The sequence below is a fragment of the Halichoerus grypus genome, chromosome 14, assembly GCF_964656455.1.
Source record: "Halichoerus grypus chromosome 14, mHalGry1.hap1.1, whole genome shotgun sequence".
Classification (NCBI taxonomy): Eukaryota; Metazoa; Chordata; class Mammalia; order Carnivora; family Phocidae; genus Halichoerus; species Halichoerus grypus.
Window position 1 is genome coordinate 16,722,037 of NC_135725.1, and position 15,996 is coordinate 16,738,032.

The 15,996-nt window shown below is 42.4% G+C and overlaps 1 protein-coding gene across 1 annotated transcript in view; it reads left to right on the forward strand.

The window, feature by feature from the left end:
* OSTF1 (osteoclast stimulating factor 1) overlaps positions 1-15,996 on the forward strand; it is a 51,452-nt gene that overhangs the window by 33,157 nt on the left and 2,299 nt on the right. Inside the window, exons 4-9 of the mRNA XM_036070471.2 lie at positions 1,087-1,150; positions 2,836-2,889; positions 5,116-5,223; positions 6,145-6,194; positions 9,031-9,109; positions 11,918-12,016. Coding sequence (XP_035926364.1) covers positions 1,087-1,150; positions 2,836-2,889; positions 5,116-5,223; positions 6,145-6,194; positions 9,031-9,109; positions 11,918-12,016 — 454 coding nt within the window. The remainder of the gene's footprint in view (positions 1-1,086; positions 1,151-2,835; positions 2,890-5,115; positions 5,224-6,144; positions 6,195-9,030; positions 9,110-11,917; positions 12,017-15,996) is intronic.

Sequence of the window (15,996 nt, forward strand, 5' to 3'; positions counted from 1 at the left end):
TTATTGAAATAAATTTTAAGTTATGATAATGGTTTTATGTCTTTGGAAGAAAATCCTTATCTTTCAGAAATACATACTGAAATATGTACAGGTGAGCTAATACAGTGTCTACAGTTCATTTCAAGATAATCTGAAGGGGAGGGAGGTTGTGGGTTATAAATATGAAACAGTTGGCCATGAGTAAATAATTTATGCAGGTGGGAGATGAGTTTATGTAGGTTCATTATCCTGTTTTTTTCTACTTTTTATAGGTTTGACTTTTTCTAAAATAAAGTTATCCCAAAAATGAAGCTAAAATAAAGAGATCTTTAGAAAAAAAAATCTCCGGGATGCCTGGGTGGCTCAGTCGGTTAAGCGTCTGCCTTCAGCTCAGGTCATGATCCCGGGGTCCTGGGATCGAGCCCTGCGTCGGGCTCCTTGCTCAGCAGGGAGCTGCTTCTCCCTCTGCCTGCCACTTCCCCTGCTTGTGTTCCCTCTCTCTCTGTCTGACAAATAAAAGAAAATCTTTAAAAAGAAAAATCTTCAAGCTAAGAGAAATTAGACTCTGGACAAAAAAATTCTATGGATAGTTTAAAATTCTATGGATTGTTTTCTTCCCTTTCATAGGATCTCTGATGTGTGTGGTTGTTGAGGTTCTGTGATGAAGTGTATTGTGTGTGTGACAGGTCAATGTGGGTATATTTGTACTTTAATGATAGGGGGAACGGACATCCATAACGAGGGGGTGAGGAAACTTGGTGGTTGTGACCAGGGCCGATGGACAGTCTGTAGAACAGGTGAAGTCCCTGAGCCAGATGGGTTTGTTTGTTCTTTTTTTTTTTTTGAAGATTTTATTTATTTATTTGAGAGAGAGAGTGAGAGAGGCAGAATGAGCAGGGCAGGGGTAAAGGGAGAGGGAGAAGTAGGCTTTCTGCTGAGCAGGGAGCCCGATGTGGGACTCGATCCCAGGACCCTGGGATCATGACCCGAGCAGAAGGCAGACACTTAACCGACTGAACCACCCAGGCGCCCTGAGCCAGATGGTTTTAAAAGTGATTGAACGTAAACTGGATTTGGTACCACTTAATCTAACTCTTCTTTCACTAGAGTGATACCAACTGGTGGAAAGGTACCTCCAAAGGCAGGACTGGACTCATCCCAAGCAACTATGGTAAGCATGGCTGTGGTGGTTATTACTTTGTTTCTACTGTGTGGACTTTCAATTTCCTGGTTCCTGAAGCCTTTCTGCTTGCTGCCGGGGCTGAGAAATCAATGGAGTCATTGCCGGTATAGGACATTGTGTACTCCATGAATCTCTCCGTAATAAAAGGGGAATGGGCACTGGAGGTACTTGAACTTGATTCTTTGGCTTAAGAAAATGCATTGTAGCACGCTTGATAGAACCCCAGGTTTCCAAAGAAATGCTTATGGCTTTCCTTTATCCAGCTCTTAGAATGTTTTTTTTTCTTTTCTTTTGCTGTTAAACCAAATCTCAGATGGTTTCTCAGCCTAGCCCTTTCTTTGATGATGAAGTGACCTTGCCTTGTTAATTCACGTCTGGGGCAGTTATGTTCATTAAATGGGTATCCAGGCCGTTTGAGGAGCTTGAGTAGTGAGAGGTGGCCTCTGCCATGAAGCCACTTCTGGTTGGAAGAGGGACAAACAGACCAAGTACTTCTGTAGAGAACAGCAAAGTAGAGTAAAAAGAGCACAGGATTGGTAAACAGGGTTTTAATCCTTTTTCTTCCACTTCTTAATCACAAGGGACTTGAGTGAAGGCACTTAACCGCTGTCCCTGGGACTGTTTCCCCATCGGTGTAATAAGAGGTTTGATTTCAGTCACTTCCAAAAATTCCTTTTGACGTCAGCATTAGATGAATCCCTAGACCAGTGGGGCTGGCGTCAGGCACCAGTTCCAACCACCGGCACAGGACTTAGAAAATTGCAAGGAAGGGACTGCTGCAAAGTTCCTAGGAGAGCAAAGAGGGGGAGGGGAAGGGAGGGGGAAGTGAGAGCTGAGGTCTGGGGCCCCACGCAGGGGCCCCGCTTGCCCTGATCTAAAGGTGATGCCGTTCTGGGTTAAAAAAAAGACTTGAAACATTTCTACGTTCCTCTAACCTTTGCACTCCATTTCTAGCCAGTCACAGACAGTGAGCATGTAAAATGTTCCCCTGTTGCTTTGCATGTCCAGTAGCCAAGGGAGTGTCCAGTTACAGCTCTTTATGGCGGGAGGGGTTGGGTCTGACATCTGTTTTGAACCGCAGTCTTCGTGTGGTCACTCCTGCTGATTCTGGGACAGCAGAGAACACACCTTCCTCAGAGGCAGGTAGAGATGCTGCTTGCCCTCTGTAAATACGGGAAGCAAACCGTTTCCCCCTCGTGCGTGCCCCCCACGTGCACACACACAAGGGAAACAATTATTTTCAGCCGTCTTCAAAGTAGGGTATTTTTACAGAATGTAGAAATGAACACTGAATGTTTCCCTTCGCATTTTTGTGACTCAGTTTATGACATACTTGAGTATACTGGTATGTAGGGCACAGATCTCTTTGCTTCTGCTATACTTCCAGTTAATTAGTGTGTGGCTTTTGTTTATACTCCAGTTAATTGCTGTGGTGTTGCCTTATTGCTTAGCTTGGTTTCATTTAGCAAATAATTCAGCTTCTTTTAAAGCAGGAAGCATCAGTTTGATTTTCTGCTGTTTTTTTTTTTTTTTTTTTTTAATCCACACTAAAAGGGCTGCCGTGTGGTGGAAGGCCCTGGCACTCGGGAAGCCGGGGGACTGCGAAGTGGCTTCAGTGAGTCATTGGGGTGGCACTCTCAACATTGGCTTTGCTCTTTTTATTTTCAATCTAGTGGCTGAGCAGGCAGAATCCATTGACAATCCATTGCATGAAGCTGCAAAAAGAGGTAGGTGTGATTGTTTTTGATTGAGATACCCAGGAGTAAAACACACAGATCTTAATTATATAGTTTGATGACTTTTGACAGGTGTGTACACCTATGTCACCGACGTCCAGATCAAGATCTAGAACACTTCTGTCATCCCAGAAAGTTCCCGTTCCAGTTAAATCCCTGCCTCCCCCCAGAGGCGATCTCTGTTCTGCCTTCTCTCACCCTCGAGAGAGAAAATGTGATTAAAATGATTTTTATATTTCCTTAAGTAAGCTCTACACCCCAGTGTGGGGTTCGAACTCACAACCCCGAGATCAGGCGTCGCATGCTGTACCAGCTGAGCCGGCCAGGCACCCCTATGATTTTAAAATTTTCAATGTCAGCCACCAGACACTTCTGAGTACTTTACTTACCTTGTGCTCAGTGGCAGGTAGAAAGGCATTGCCTGTGGCTCCCAGAGCTCGACCTCTGGCAAGGGGAGAGATGTGTAAGAGACCGTTACAAGGTGGTGTCAGAAAAACAACAATCGAAGTATGTTTAAGTCAAGCAGGTTATAGAGGCCACGATGAGTAACTAGACGGCAGGAGGGTGGAGGCCTCTTGTGGGACTAACGTGGGAGAGTGTTGTTATAGTGCAGGTGTGTGGGGTGAGGGTGAAGTTGGGGAGGGAGGGAGCGAAAGGGGTGGGCCTTGGACCTGGGACTTTATCCCGTACATCAGTGGTTTCCCCCTCAAACGCTGGGGTATTTGTTAATGCCTGACTGTGGACTTGGGGGTGCTCCTGGCACCTTTTGGGTAGTAGATGCTGGGGACATAGCTACGGGGCACAGGTCAGCCCCACAACAAAGACTTCTCCAGTCCCGCCATTGACAGGGCCGCTTTGAGAAGCCCTGCTGTGGACATGGGGAGTTTTTATAAGGCCTCAAGGCGCTCTCTTTCATTCTATTCCAGATCTTTTAGAAACGTGAATGTAGAAAAGGAAATTATTTTTTTAGAATGGTGCATAGGTAGAACTACTAAGCTGACATTTAAAAAATCATTAGTACCTGAAACTAATATTACACTATATGTTTGATAACTGGAATTTATTTATTTATTTATTTATTTAAAGATTTTATTTATTTATTTGACAGAGAGAGACACAGCGAGAGAGGGAACACAAGCAGGGGGAGTGGGAGAGGGAGAAGCAGGCTTCCCGCAGAGCAGGGAGCCTGATGCAGGACTTGATCCCAGGACCCTGGGATCATGACTTGAGCTGAAGGCAGACGCTTAACGACTGAGCCACCCAGGGGCCCCGATAACTGGAATTTAAGTAAAAACTTGAAACTAAAGAACAAAGTGATTTGCAAATTAGATATTTGGGGCATTCGCCAGAGGATTTTAAATTACTAGTTATATTTAACTGTGAGAGCAACAGCTCTGAGCAGGTTATTTTGTGTTTATTTCCTTATTTTCTTATCAGAACTGAAAGTACATTTTAATATGAAAATGAGTAGTATGTACTTGTTCTTAGGTTTGACTGTTTTCCCCCAAGTTCTAGGATTTCACAAAGGAAAAAATTACATGTATGTATTTTTTACAGAGTCAGACAACCATAAGTAGACTCATTTAGGCAACTTTTCCCATTAACTGACCATTAAAAATTGATGTACAGCCCCACAGAGCTTACTCGTATTTTGTCACTTACATGCACGCGGATCAGCATGTATGTGTGGCCAGTCTGTATGTACCATAGACTGAATGCTTGCATCCCCTCAAGATTCAGATGTTGAAACCTAACCCCAGTGCGGTGGCGTTTGGAGGTAGGGCCTTTGGTGGGCTCTGCCCTCGTGAATGGAACCAGTACCGGTAGAGACCCCGGGGAGCTCCCCTGCTCTTTCTGTCCAAGGGGTGGAAAGACAGTGTCCACGAACCAGGAAGCAGGCTCTTACTGGACACTGAATCTGCCGGCACCTTGACTCTGGACTTCCCAGAACGGTGACAAGTAATTTGTGCTGTTTAAGCCTTTCCTACCCTCCCTCACCCCCAAGTTGTTGTTAATGCTTTTCATTAATATAGTGGAAGCGAAAATGTACCATAATGAATGCATTACTGGGCAGGTCTTCATTTCAGACTTGCTGACGAATCCATTCTAGATGGGAATTTATGGAGGATGCAGTGGATTCCAAAGCAAAGCAAAACAAAACAAAACAAAACACCAAACCCTTTTTCTCGTGTTTTTATAAATGTGAAATTTTTTCAGGCAACTTGAGCTGGTTGAGAGAGTGTTTGGACAACCGAGTTGGCGTTAATGGTTTGGACAAAGCTGGAAGCACTGCCCTCTACTGGGCCTGCCACGGGGGGCATAAAGGTATGTCTTCTGTGTGTTATCCTCAGAGTCCACGTTCCTGACACGGTGCTCCACAGAGAGATGATGGATTTACAGAAATGAAAAAAGAGATGATTCTTTTCAAGTCCTTTAGAACATGGGCCAGAAGCCTTGTGAAGCAGTAGGCAGAATGCTCCCTTCGTGGACCTCTCTCACTTGAAAGACTGGAAACTTCCTTTCCTCTCCCGGGCTCAGAAAGGTGACGGGAAAACAATAGTCATGTAAAAACAAACCCCACAATCTAATCTTACAGAAGAAAGGGGCAGGAGTGACTCCTCCAGCTTAGCTTTTCCCAAGATACGCTTTCGTGATGTACATTTTAAGTTGAATGCACGCTGTTCGATGTAGGAGAAAGATGGCATTTGCTTAAGTTAGTGATCATTGGTAACCTTCTCAGTTATAATCCAGTTATAATCAATAATATGACAAGTGGAATTTCTAGGTCTGTTTCAGCCTGACCAAATATCAGCCACACCCATTTACCTCTCCCTACAACATACACGCAAAACAGACACCACAATCAGAAACAGAGCATCCAGCAGATTAAATAGCAGAGCCAAAGGAAAGTTTCTGGCCGTTCCCCAAAAGGAAGCCGATCTTATTTTAGCTCATAAACACAGATTAGTTAAATGAATATAAAGTGGCATAGCAAATGTAGAGAGTTCTACAGTGATTGCCCCGTGTCAAAATGCAAAAGCCAGATTATTTGAAAGCAACTTTTCCCTAGATAATTCTACTTTTTAGGTTCTTAAGTCTTGTACTTACATAAATTCAAAAAATTTTGTTATACGGATGTTCTTGAAGATTCTTCTAAAGAACCGTCTCTTTTAAAACTATTATGCCTAGTCTTGTCAGCCGTTTCCTTTTTATTCTTAAAGAATATCTTTCCTCTTTGAATTTCAGACATAGTGGAAATGCTGTTTACTCAACCAAACATTGAACTGAACCAACAGGTAAGATCGTTTATGCGGAAGTCGGTGGTCATAACACACCTGCGTTGTTCTGTAGGTGTAGCTTATGGGCATGCAAAGTCCTGTCTTTGTGCCTTGAAGTGACCTTTTCCCATTTAGTATCTTTCATACAATTTTTAATCAAAACACTACAAATAGTTAAAAAGTTTCTATTGTACTGAAGTCCAAATTGCATAAAGCCCAAAATGCCTACCGTACTCCTTCCTTCCCACTCACTCCTTTCGGCTCTTAGCTCTTTCCTCTCACCTTCATGTTACTAAGGAAGATGCCTACAGAGCTGTCTCCTAAGTCATCATCTTCAGAAATGTTTCGGTGTCCTTTCTGAAGGTTCCAGCTTACCACTTCCCCCAGTCTCATCTGCCGGCTCCGAACCTTTGCTCCTCTGGTCCTCCCCCACGTAGCCTATCAGAGTTTCCGGTTATGGTACTCTCCAGTGCTTACAAGTATTATGGCTATTTAAATATTGCTCACCTTTTGTGTCATTTTTGTTTCTGGACTTACTTTTATTTAGCTGGCTTTTGGTTTTTTATCTCGCTGGAGACTTCCACACTGTTTCACGTTCTCTTGACATACTTTTTCATAATGTAGAAGGTAACTGCTTTCTCCCCCCCCCCCCCCCCGAATGGTACTGGTACTTCCCGAAGTCCTCATCCTCATTCTCTGATCTGAGCAGCTTGGTCTCTGCTGCCCTTTGCTCTCTTCCTGGGAAGCCTTACCTTCCCCTCCCTTCTATGGTGTGTCTTCACTTGTCTGCATCCTGTGGCTGCCATCCTGTTGTTGAAGAACATCTTCAAATAGATTCCTGAGAAAGGGGACCAAGGGATTGATGATGTGGCTGACAAAATTCAAGGCTGAGAATGATTTCCCTTAGAATTTTGCAGGCAGGACTCTAGGGTATTCAGTTTTTAGGATTGCTTTTGAGAGGTTTGATGCCATTTTGATTCCCATTCTTTTGTGATCTGCTTTTTCTCTTGCTCAGAATTGTTACTCTGACCGTGGTGTTCTGAAATTTCACCACAATGTGCTTTAGAGTGGGTCTCTTCCCAGTAACGATGGTGGACTCTTTCAGCCTGGAAAAATATTGTCTGTTGTTTCTTTTCCAGTTTTTACTGACCATTGTCTTTGTTCTTTGGTTCTGGAATGCCCGTTCATAGTGAGGTAGGACCTCTTAACATTGAAGCTCCAGTTATTTTAGTTTTTCTCAGAGATTTTCTTGCCTTTATGTTGGTTACCTTTTTAATTCCTTAATGTCCAGTGTAAGTTTTCTATTGCAGTGTAATAAAAAAACACAAACTCAGCAGCTTAAAATGACACCATTTGCCTTATACTTTCTGTAGATAGACCGGAATTCTGGGTTCTCTGCTGAGTCTCATGGGCTGGAATCAAGGGATTAGCTGGACTGGGTTCTCATCTGGAGCTCAGATCCTGTTCCAGGCTTACTCACGTTTGTCAGGAGGATTGAGTTTCTTGCACCCATAGTACTCTGGCCTGCAGCTTTCAGAGATCACCCCTCTTCATAGACATTTCCCAACATGGCTATTTGCTTTCTTCTTTAAAGCGAGTAGGAGATTGTGTCTCTGAAGCTGTACCTTTGGGAAAGGGCCCACCTGATAAGGCCAGGCCCACCTGGTATAATCTCCCTTTTGATGAACTTAACATCAACTGATTAGAAACCTAATTATGGGAGTGATATCCCATTATATTCCTTAGTCTCACCCACACTCAAGGTGGAAGAATTCTTCAGGGGGTTTATCCTAGGGGGCAGGAGTCTTGGGCACCATCTTAGAATTCTGTCCACTATAAGCTCTTTCTTTTACTCTGATTATTACTTTTAAGTAGCATCTTTTCTTGTTCCATTATGCTCTTTCATGTTATATCTCAGATCTATTAATTACAGCTTTTTACAACATTTTCTGCCATTAACTGTACTGTGTCTGTCCCCCCTGAGATCCATTAATTTTGTTTTAATCCTTTCTCAAATAATGGAGGCTTTCCTAGTACCTAGTATTTCCAAATACCTAGTATCTTTGTCTATCCATTCATGTTGAAGTGTGATAGACGTTCTGCATGCTTATGGGGCTTCTCCATAGGGTGAAGTAAGGTCCTAGCTGTTTCGCTGGGTGATATCCAGCTGTCAGTGTGAATACCCTCTCCCTCTTCCACATGTGGGGCTGTTCAGCTTCACCAGAGAACCATCCTCCAACCTCCTGCCCGGGGGGTAGATGCTAGACCTTGCACACTGGGGCAGTGGGGTAGGTGAAGGCAGCTTACTGCTCAGCTTGTTGGTTTTCAAGCTCACCCACTGCTTTTAGCTCCTGGCCTCATTGCCACCTTCCCTTGTACCTCTAAGTTCCACGCGCTTGGAAACGGTCTGGTTAATTTCTGGACAGAGTAATTCTGCCATCTGCATGGGGTCACCTGGCAGCCAGGAGAGAGGAAGGTGATCTAATTACTTCCATAAACACTTTCACCCAGTCCTCTTGTTTTCGCTCCCGTGCCTCATGCCCGCTCCAATGTCTCCAGGCATCTCCGATTGCTTACAGGCACAGATCTGCTTGCTTCCTCCTGGTGTCTCCCTCTGCAGGCATCTGCAGCTCTGCTGGTGCTCTGCCAGGTCCGTCTCTGCTCCTCCGTCCCATCCCCTCCCCCCAGGTGACTCTTCTGTCGTCTCCTGAGTCTCCTTTCTCTCTTTGGAATTTTATACGATTTCATGACTTGTCCTCATTGTAAGGTTACTCAGAGTAAACCTGAATTCGTGCGTATTTTCAGTCCACTCTCTATTTTTAAAATGCTGCTTTCTCTTTTTAAATCACCGTAGAACAAGTTGGGAGACACAGCTTTGCATGCTGCTGCCTGGAAGGGTTATGCAGATATTGTCCAGTTGCTTCTGGAAAAAGGTAAAGCGTGTGCCCAGTTTATCCAGCCTTCACGTACCCTGGAAAAATAGGCTACATTCAATTACATTATTTGAAATAGTAGGAAGAATAATAGGCTCTGTTTTGAAAGTGGGGTTTTAACTTTCACTCTGTATCACAGGGTTGTTACAGTAAGCTGAAATTACAGAATTGTGGTGATTTGTGTGAAGTTTTTAGTTTTAAATTGAAAGCTTGGTAAGCTTTAAGATCACATCTATTCCTTTTAGAACTTGTTTATTGTATATTTCTGCAGGATTAAAGGGCCTTAGAAGAAAGGTGTGCGTGTGTGTGTGTGTGTGTGTGTGCATGCGTGTGCGGAGAAGATCCTATCTCAGAAAGCTATATGGGTAAAGTTGCTGAGCCCCTTTTCACACAGGAAAGTCTATATAGATAAGAAAGCAAGCTGTAGCTATAACCTCCTACTTTGAGCTGAGCAGGTGCTAGATGTATGAAGAATGAGAAGATACCTTGATTCCCCATCTCTGTACAAGTCAGAGGGGACAGTGAAATTGTGGACTGACCATCCATCCATCCACTTGTCCTGCAGATATTAATTAAGCCTTACAGAGGGCCAGGCATATCCCCTATAGTGTACCCTGGTCCAAAGGCTATAATACAAGTTGCTTGAGTCCCAAGGTGTCATATGGATGCACTGTCATTAGGGATCCTCAGAGCAATGTTGTGGGGTATATGAAGGGAAATGTTACTAATTTAAAGTGTGTTGAGGACGTAATCTTAGGTATAAAAAAAATCAGACAGCATGAGGACCACTGTAGCGCCCCCTAAAGGTTATGCCAAGAACTGCGCCGTACCGCTGGGGCCGCTGAGCTGGTGAAACGAGCCCAGTCCAAACTGAGATGTGCTGCAAGTGTAAAATGCACATCGAATGTCAGAGACTTCGTGAAAAAAGATGTAAAGCATCACAACAATTCTTTTTATTTATTTATTTATGTTTTTTTTTTAAAGATTTTATTTATTTATTTGACAGAGAGAGACAGAGCACAAGCAGGGGGAGCAGCAGAGGGAGAGGGAGAAGTAGGCTCTCCGCCGAGCAGGGAGCCCGATGTGGGGCTTGATCCCAGGACCCTGGGATCATGACCTGAGCTGGAGGCAGACGCTTAACCGCTGAGCCACCCAGGCGCCCCACAACAATTCTTATGTTCGTTCTATGATAGACCTGTCACATTTTGGGTATACTGGGTTAAAGAAAACGTATTATGAAAATGAATTCTTCTTTTTGAAAACGTGGCCACTAGAAAATCTGAAATGACATATATGGCTCAAATTATATTTCTCTTGGGTAGCGCTGGTGGAGAGGGACACAGGAAATGGTTGTTTCTTCTCTTGCATTGCTGACTCTGGACATTTCCTGTCCTGACAGAAATCATGTACATGAGTTCTAAAGTGAAATTTAATGTAAGATACGATTAGTCACAGAACTCTTAACCCTCAGGACTTTGTTTTTACCTGTAGTGCAAGGAGAGAATGAGGTTTCTATAGACCCTTCGCTATGGGTAGATCTAAACCTGCTCACAAGGGAGATTTTTATACAGAATTGCCATATTCCTAATTAAACACGCCAGCCTTTCTTTACTCAAATATTTTTGTGCCTTTGAGTCTCATTACATTTATTTTTTTGTTTATGGAAGAGGATGTGGTTACAAAGAAAATGGCACTCTCCTATACTGTGGTAGAAAGTGTAAATTGGTAAAGCCTTCTTGGAAAGTAATCTGACAGTAGCTAGCAGAATTAAAAATGGACATATCCTCACATTCCAGCGTCACTTCTAGAAAACCACACATCAGAAAGATGTTGTTCAAGGAGGTTTACAGCAATATTGTTTGTGATAAAGGAACAGCCTAAGTGCGCCTCAGTAGGGGGGTGATTAAATAAATTTTACAGTGTCCACAAAATCGAATACTTACAAATGTTTAAATAGGTCGAGTTATAAGGATGTGTATTAATAAGGAATGGTATTAAGGAATACCATTATGTATTGTTAGGTTAAAAAAATCAATTTACAGACCAATATATGTGGTATGATTTTGTGTATATATACATATATGTCTGTGAATGCATTCATGCACCTGAGGGATGTGAGGATTGATGCCTACTTGCTGGGAATGGTTTTCTGTGGACAAGCTAGAGGAAGGGGAAGGGAAGGGTTGAGTTGGGGGATGAAAAGGGATGTATGCTTCTGTTTAGCATACTTCTATATTTTTGAATCTTTAACAATGAAAATGGACTCATGAATTCTGATACAATTTTTACCACAGTGAAAACGAGGAAAAAAAACAAGTTGAAGATGGGCTGCAGGAACAATGGATTGCCTCTAGGTTTTATTGTGTTACTCTTCTGCTAATTTGCACAGGAGTATACTTACAGATATAAAATATTAATCCCCTCAGGCACAAGCCACGTGGTATTTTCTCAGGAAGCAACGGGTATATTACATTGAATCTCCAAAAACTGGTGCCAAGACACACTGGAGTCTAACTGACTCAGGATTCACCTCCGGGAGAGTCAACTCCCCACTGAAAACTCATGTGCGGTATTCTGAGGACTTGAAAGGCTATATTTTAATGGTGCCTAATTATCAGGAGTACAGCGGCAACTCCCTGATTAAAGATGCCAAGTGGGCTTTTACTGTTCTGAAAAAGCTGACTTCAGGGCCAGAGTGGTTCCCTAGTTAGTTTGGCCCAAAGTGATGAGTTTTGGTGGAAGGAAGATTGTCTGCTACTCTAGATTCTTCAGAGACACCTGATGTGCTTTTCTTGTATTGGGGGAAAGGTGCGAGAACAGACTTAAGAAACAATGAGAAGAAGCTGGCCCTGGACATGGCTACGAATGCCGCCTGCGCATCTCTCCTGAAAAAGAAACAGGGCACAGGTATTTGGCTTTAATTCTTCTTTCTCCTCTGGCACCATCATGACCAAGGTTTATCATCTTAGAACTGGGGAAAAAAATTTTCTCAGGAAACTCTTCATGTGGTTCTGAAGTACGTTTTATCTCCTTGGTCTAATTTGGAACGTTCACCATAGAAGAAATACCTTCATGCAAACAAGTCGAGGAGACATTGAGCTTTTAGTATTTTTTCTATGTTCCCTTTGTTCCTTACAATTAAGTTGTAATCACCTTGCTTTCCAGTAGAGCGCTTATCATAGAGCCATGGTCTCTATATCCTCATTTCAGATAAGTTTTTACCAGTGGTTATCTCTAAATATATTTTTCAATTAAGCACTGAAGAGCTCCAGGGTTATATTTTATTTCTATTTTAAATGGGAGTATCAGTAAACTATAATCAGGATTATTCTAGCCTTGGTAAACAATTTGATGTTTACTTATAGATTCTGGGGTGGTTTTTAAAGGTAAAGTTTAGGTATACATCCTTAAAGATAAAAATATCTGTTGGTGTGGGAGAATAGGTTTGAAAGAAAAAAATGAAAAGTTTCTGTGGTTGTTTCGAAAAGGTGTTAAAGAAAAGGTGTTAAACGCATTTACATCCTTCATGATTACTATTCAGAGACTGGCTGTTTATTGGACCTCTCAGTACATAACCTGAATGAGTGATTCCCTTTGAAAGAAATGCTGGGAGGGGGTGCTTTAACCCTTCTTCCCATTCCCCTGTCCTGTCTCTCCCTTTGATCCGCATCAGCCTCCTGGCCCACGAGGAACCCAGAGGTAGAAAAAAGAAAAGTAGGAGATGATTTGGTTGGAGGGCACATTCAATCTCCCCCTCTCCCCCCAAGGCTTATTCTATTTTTATCTTATGTTTGGCACTCTAATGCCACTTTGAAGGAGAAGCCAATGCTTGATACATCTTTTCCACCATTTTCTAGAATGGAAACTAGTATAACAGAGAACCCCCTTTCACAAGTCTTTATTTAGCATTGCTACTCATCATTCCAACCCTTCTTAGTATTGCTTTAGAGTCTAAAGTTTAGACTGATCCATGCTGGTGGAGAACCACCAAAACAACTTTTGAGACATTTCCAGTATTGAGGCTAAGTGCATTTGTTTCCATTTTAAGCTGAGGGTAATATCACTCTCAGAGTTCTGAGCTTGTGTAATAAGGTACTGATTTCTGTTTTCATCATTTGACTTACATTCCCATTAATTTTTGAACCCTTGGAAAGCTTTTCTCTTCCTTAGCTAAGTACCTTTTGTTTTATGAGAAGAGGCAATGTTATTTTGTCCTGTAGCCCAGTTCCAGCAGAAGCAACAAAATAAAGTCAGTCCCCTGGTTTCCTACTTTAGTCAATCAAAAATAGCAAACAGTCCCTCTCTCGTCATGACTCACCAAGGGAGCTGCCCAGAATTATCCTCCTTGTCCATCACCAGATCCTCATCATAGCCCTCCTCACGAATCTGCTGTTCCTTTTATTCTTTACTCCAGATAGGTCTTTGTTCCAGATTTTTATTTCTTTTAACTTCAGTTCAGATATAGTGTAAACCATTAAACCATTAAGCAGCTTGGGTTCCTTAATTATTTAAGCCATGAATGCTCCCTGGTAGGCTGGTGTTTCTGCAAAGTAATTACTCATGCATAGATGGATTGAGGGTCTGATACACGCATGAGAAAATATTTACCAGCTGAGTGGTGCTCCCTAGCAATCCTACATTTTGATTGAGAAGCCATATATGTAGCTATGAGGGAGAGATACTTTTACTTGATATGTATCTCCACCTTCCTGCTGCCTTGGTTGGTTCCGGAAGTCGGACTATGGCCTAACTTCCTTTTTCTGCCACTGACTTCCTGTTGCTGTATGGGTCCCTTCAGAATGTCCTTACCATGGAGTAGGACTTCTTATGAGCTGAAGGTTATCAGAGACTCATGTATACTATAAGCTTGATCATGGTAGACAAGGAAAATACCACACTTGCCTCAGACCCCAGAGAGCTGTACCCAGAACCCTCCACATGAGCAGTGGGAGCTGGGGGAGGCAGGTGGCAAACTGTTCTTTTTCCACTCACCTTTCTACAGTCTTTGTAGAATAGAGCTGGGAGGTAGGTCTCTTTTTCTCTGTTCATGCTCAGTGTCTTTAGTCTACTTTCCTAAATTTGTATTGATTAGATAATGGACTTGTTAATGAGGTAATCATTAATTACCTGGGGGCTTGGCACACGGAGGCAAGAAATGAATTTTCATATTTCAGTTTTCATGTTACCTTTTTTCCTCTCTTTTTTCTTGCTTCATTCCACAGTCGTCCAGTAAAATGTTTCAATTTGTATTGTGATCCTAGTTGGAATCAGTTGAATATTGGGCCATATAGCTAATTATCAGCACAAACTCTGCCTGGAAAAAGTATATTCTGATGTTGTTGCCCACTTTTAAAAGCACATCTTGGATTTTTTATAGAGAAAAAACAAGTCACATTTTGTAGTTACCTTGAAGGATAACTTTGGGATATGAGTTTGGGGCCAGGGTTCAGCCCCACCTTGAGGGTTCCACCCTTTAAATTCTTTTTCCAGTTTTTACAAATTGGGGTAAAGTTTATATTAATTATATATATAAATCCTAAGTTTACAACTTGATGTGTGTGTGTGTTTTTTTTTTTAACTGTGCTCCCACCTGCCACAACCCAGATCAGGGTAGAGAACATTTTCCCTACCCCAGAAGCCCCCTCCATATCCTCCCCTGCTCTCACCGTAGACTGGTTTTGCCTGTGCTTGAACTTTGATATAAATGGAATCAAACAGTATGTACTTTTTTGTGTCTAACTTCTTTTCACTAATACTCTGTCTGTGAGATGTATTCAGGTGACTGTGTCTGTCTTTCTACCATTTATTTATTGTTTGTTTGTCTTAAGTGCTGGTGGTTGATTTGGAATGTGCAAATCCAGGTCAGTGACACTGAGGAGAAATGGAAGTGAGGTAGGGGAGAAGGGGATGCACCGCTAGGAGATACATTATTATAATGGCCATGGCCCAGGATGAGCTGTGAAGAGCTATAGCACCTCAGCACTTGGCCATGTGAGAAGTTTCCAGAGAAACTGTGCCTGAGAGCAATCCATGAAAGGAAGAAAGGAGAAGGAATTTATTTGCCTGGCTTATTCCTGCCTCTTGATTTCCTCTCAGCAAAGGTTGCACCATGGCGAGTCATCTCCTGCTAACAGGAGAAATGAGGTTGAAATAAGGGGCAGAAGAGGCCATGGAAGGACAAAGAATATCTCAAATGGCAAAACATAGGATCGTAGTAACAAAGTAGAGTAGGAAAGAGCTTTGCTATTGTCTTTTTGTCTTTAGCTCAGAAAGCTGCTTTTCCTAAGTTTACAGCCAGTCCTGAAGTTCATGGGTGTGTGTGGGATAGGACAAAATATATTCCGCCCAGGTCTCCAGAATTCTCATAAGGAGGATGGACACGAATACAGACAACCTGGAGACTTCTAGGAGTTTGGAAGCTGCTGTGAAATCATTGAAGTTTGCCTCTGTTCTGCTTATATCCATTTGTTCTTTCATCTTTCCTTCTCGTAGAAGATAAATCCATTTCTACCTCCCTTGTACCGACTCTCCCTGTCCCTTCCTTTTTCTCAATAATTCTAAATTTGTAAAGATAATGACTGAAAAAACTATAGTATCATCAGCATACGTAAAATTAATAGTGCCTTCATATCATCAAATAAATCTTGTCATTGTCCAAATGCCCTTTTTTCTCATACATGTTTGTTTATGCTTTGTTTACTTATCTGTTTACTTATTTGTTTATAGTTTAAGGCAGGGTCTGAATGAGGTCAGGCTCTGATTGGTAGATATATCTCTTAAATCATTGCTTCCTCTCCCTCTCCCTTGCTAGCCTGGCGATTTACTTATTAAAGAAGCTGGGTCAGTTTTCCTGAATTTCCCAGTCTAGACATTGCATATGTGCATCC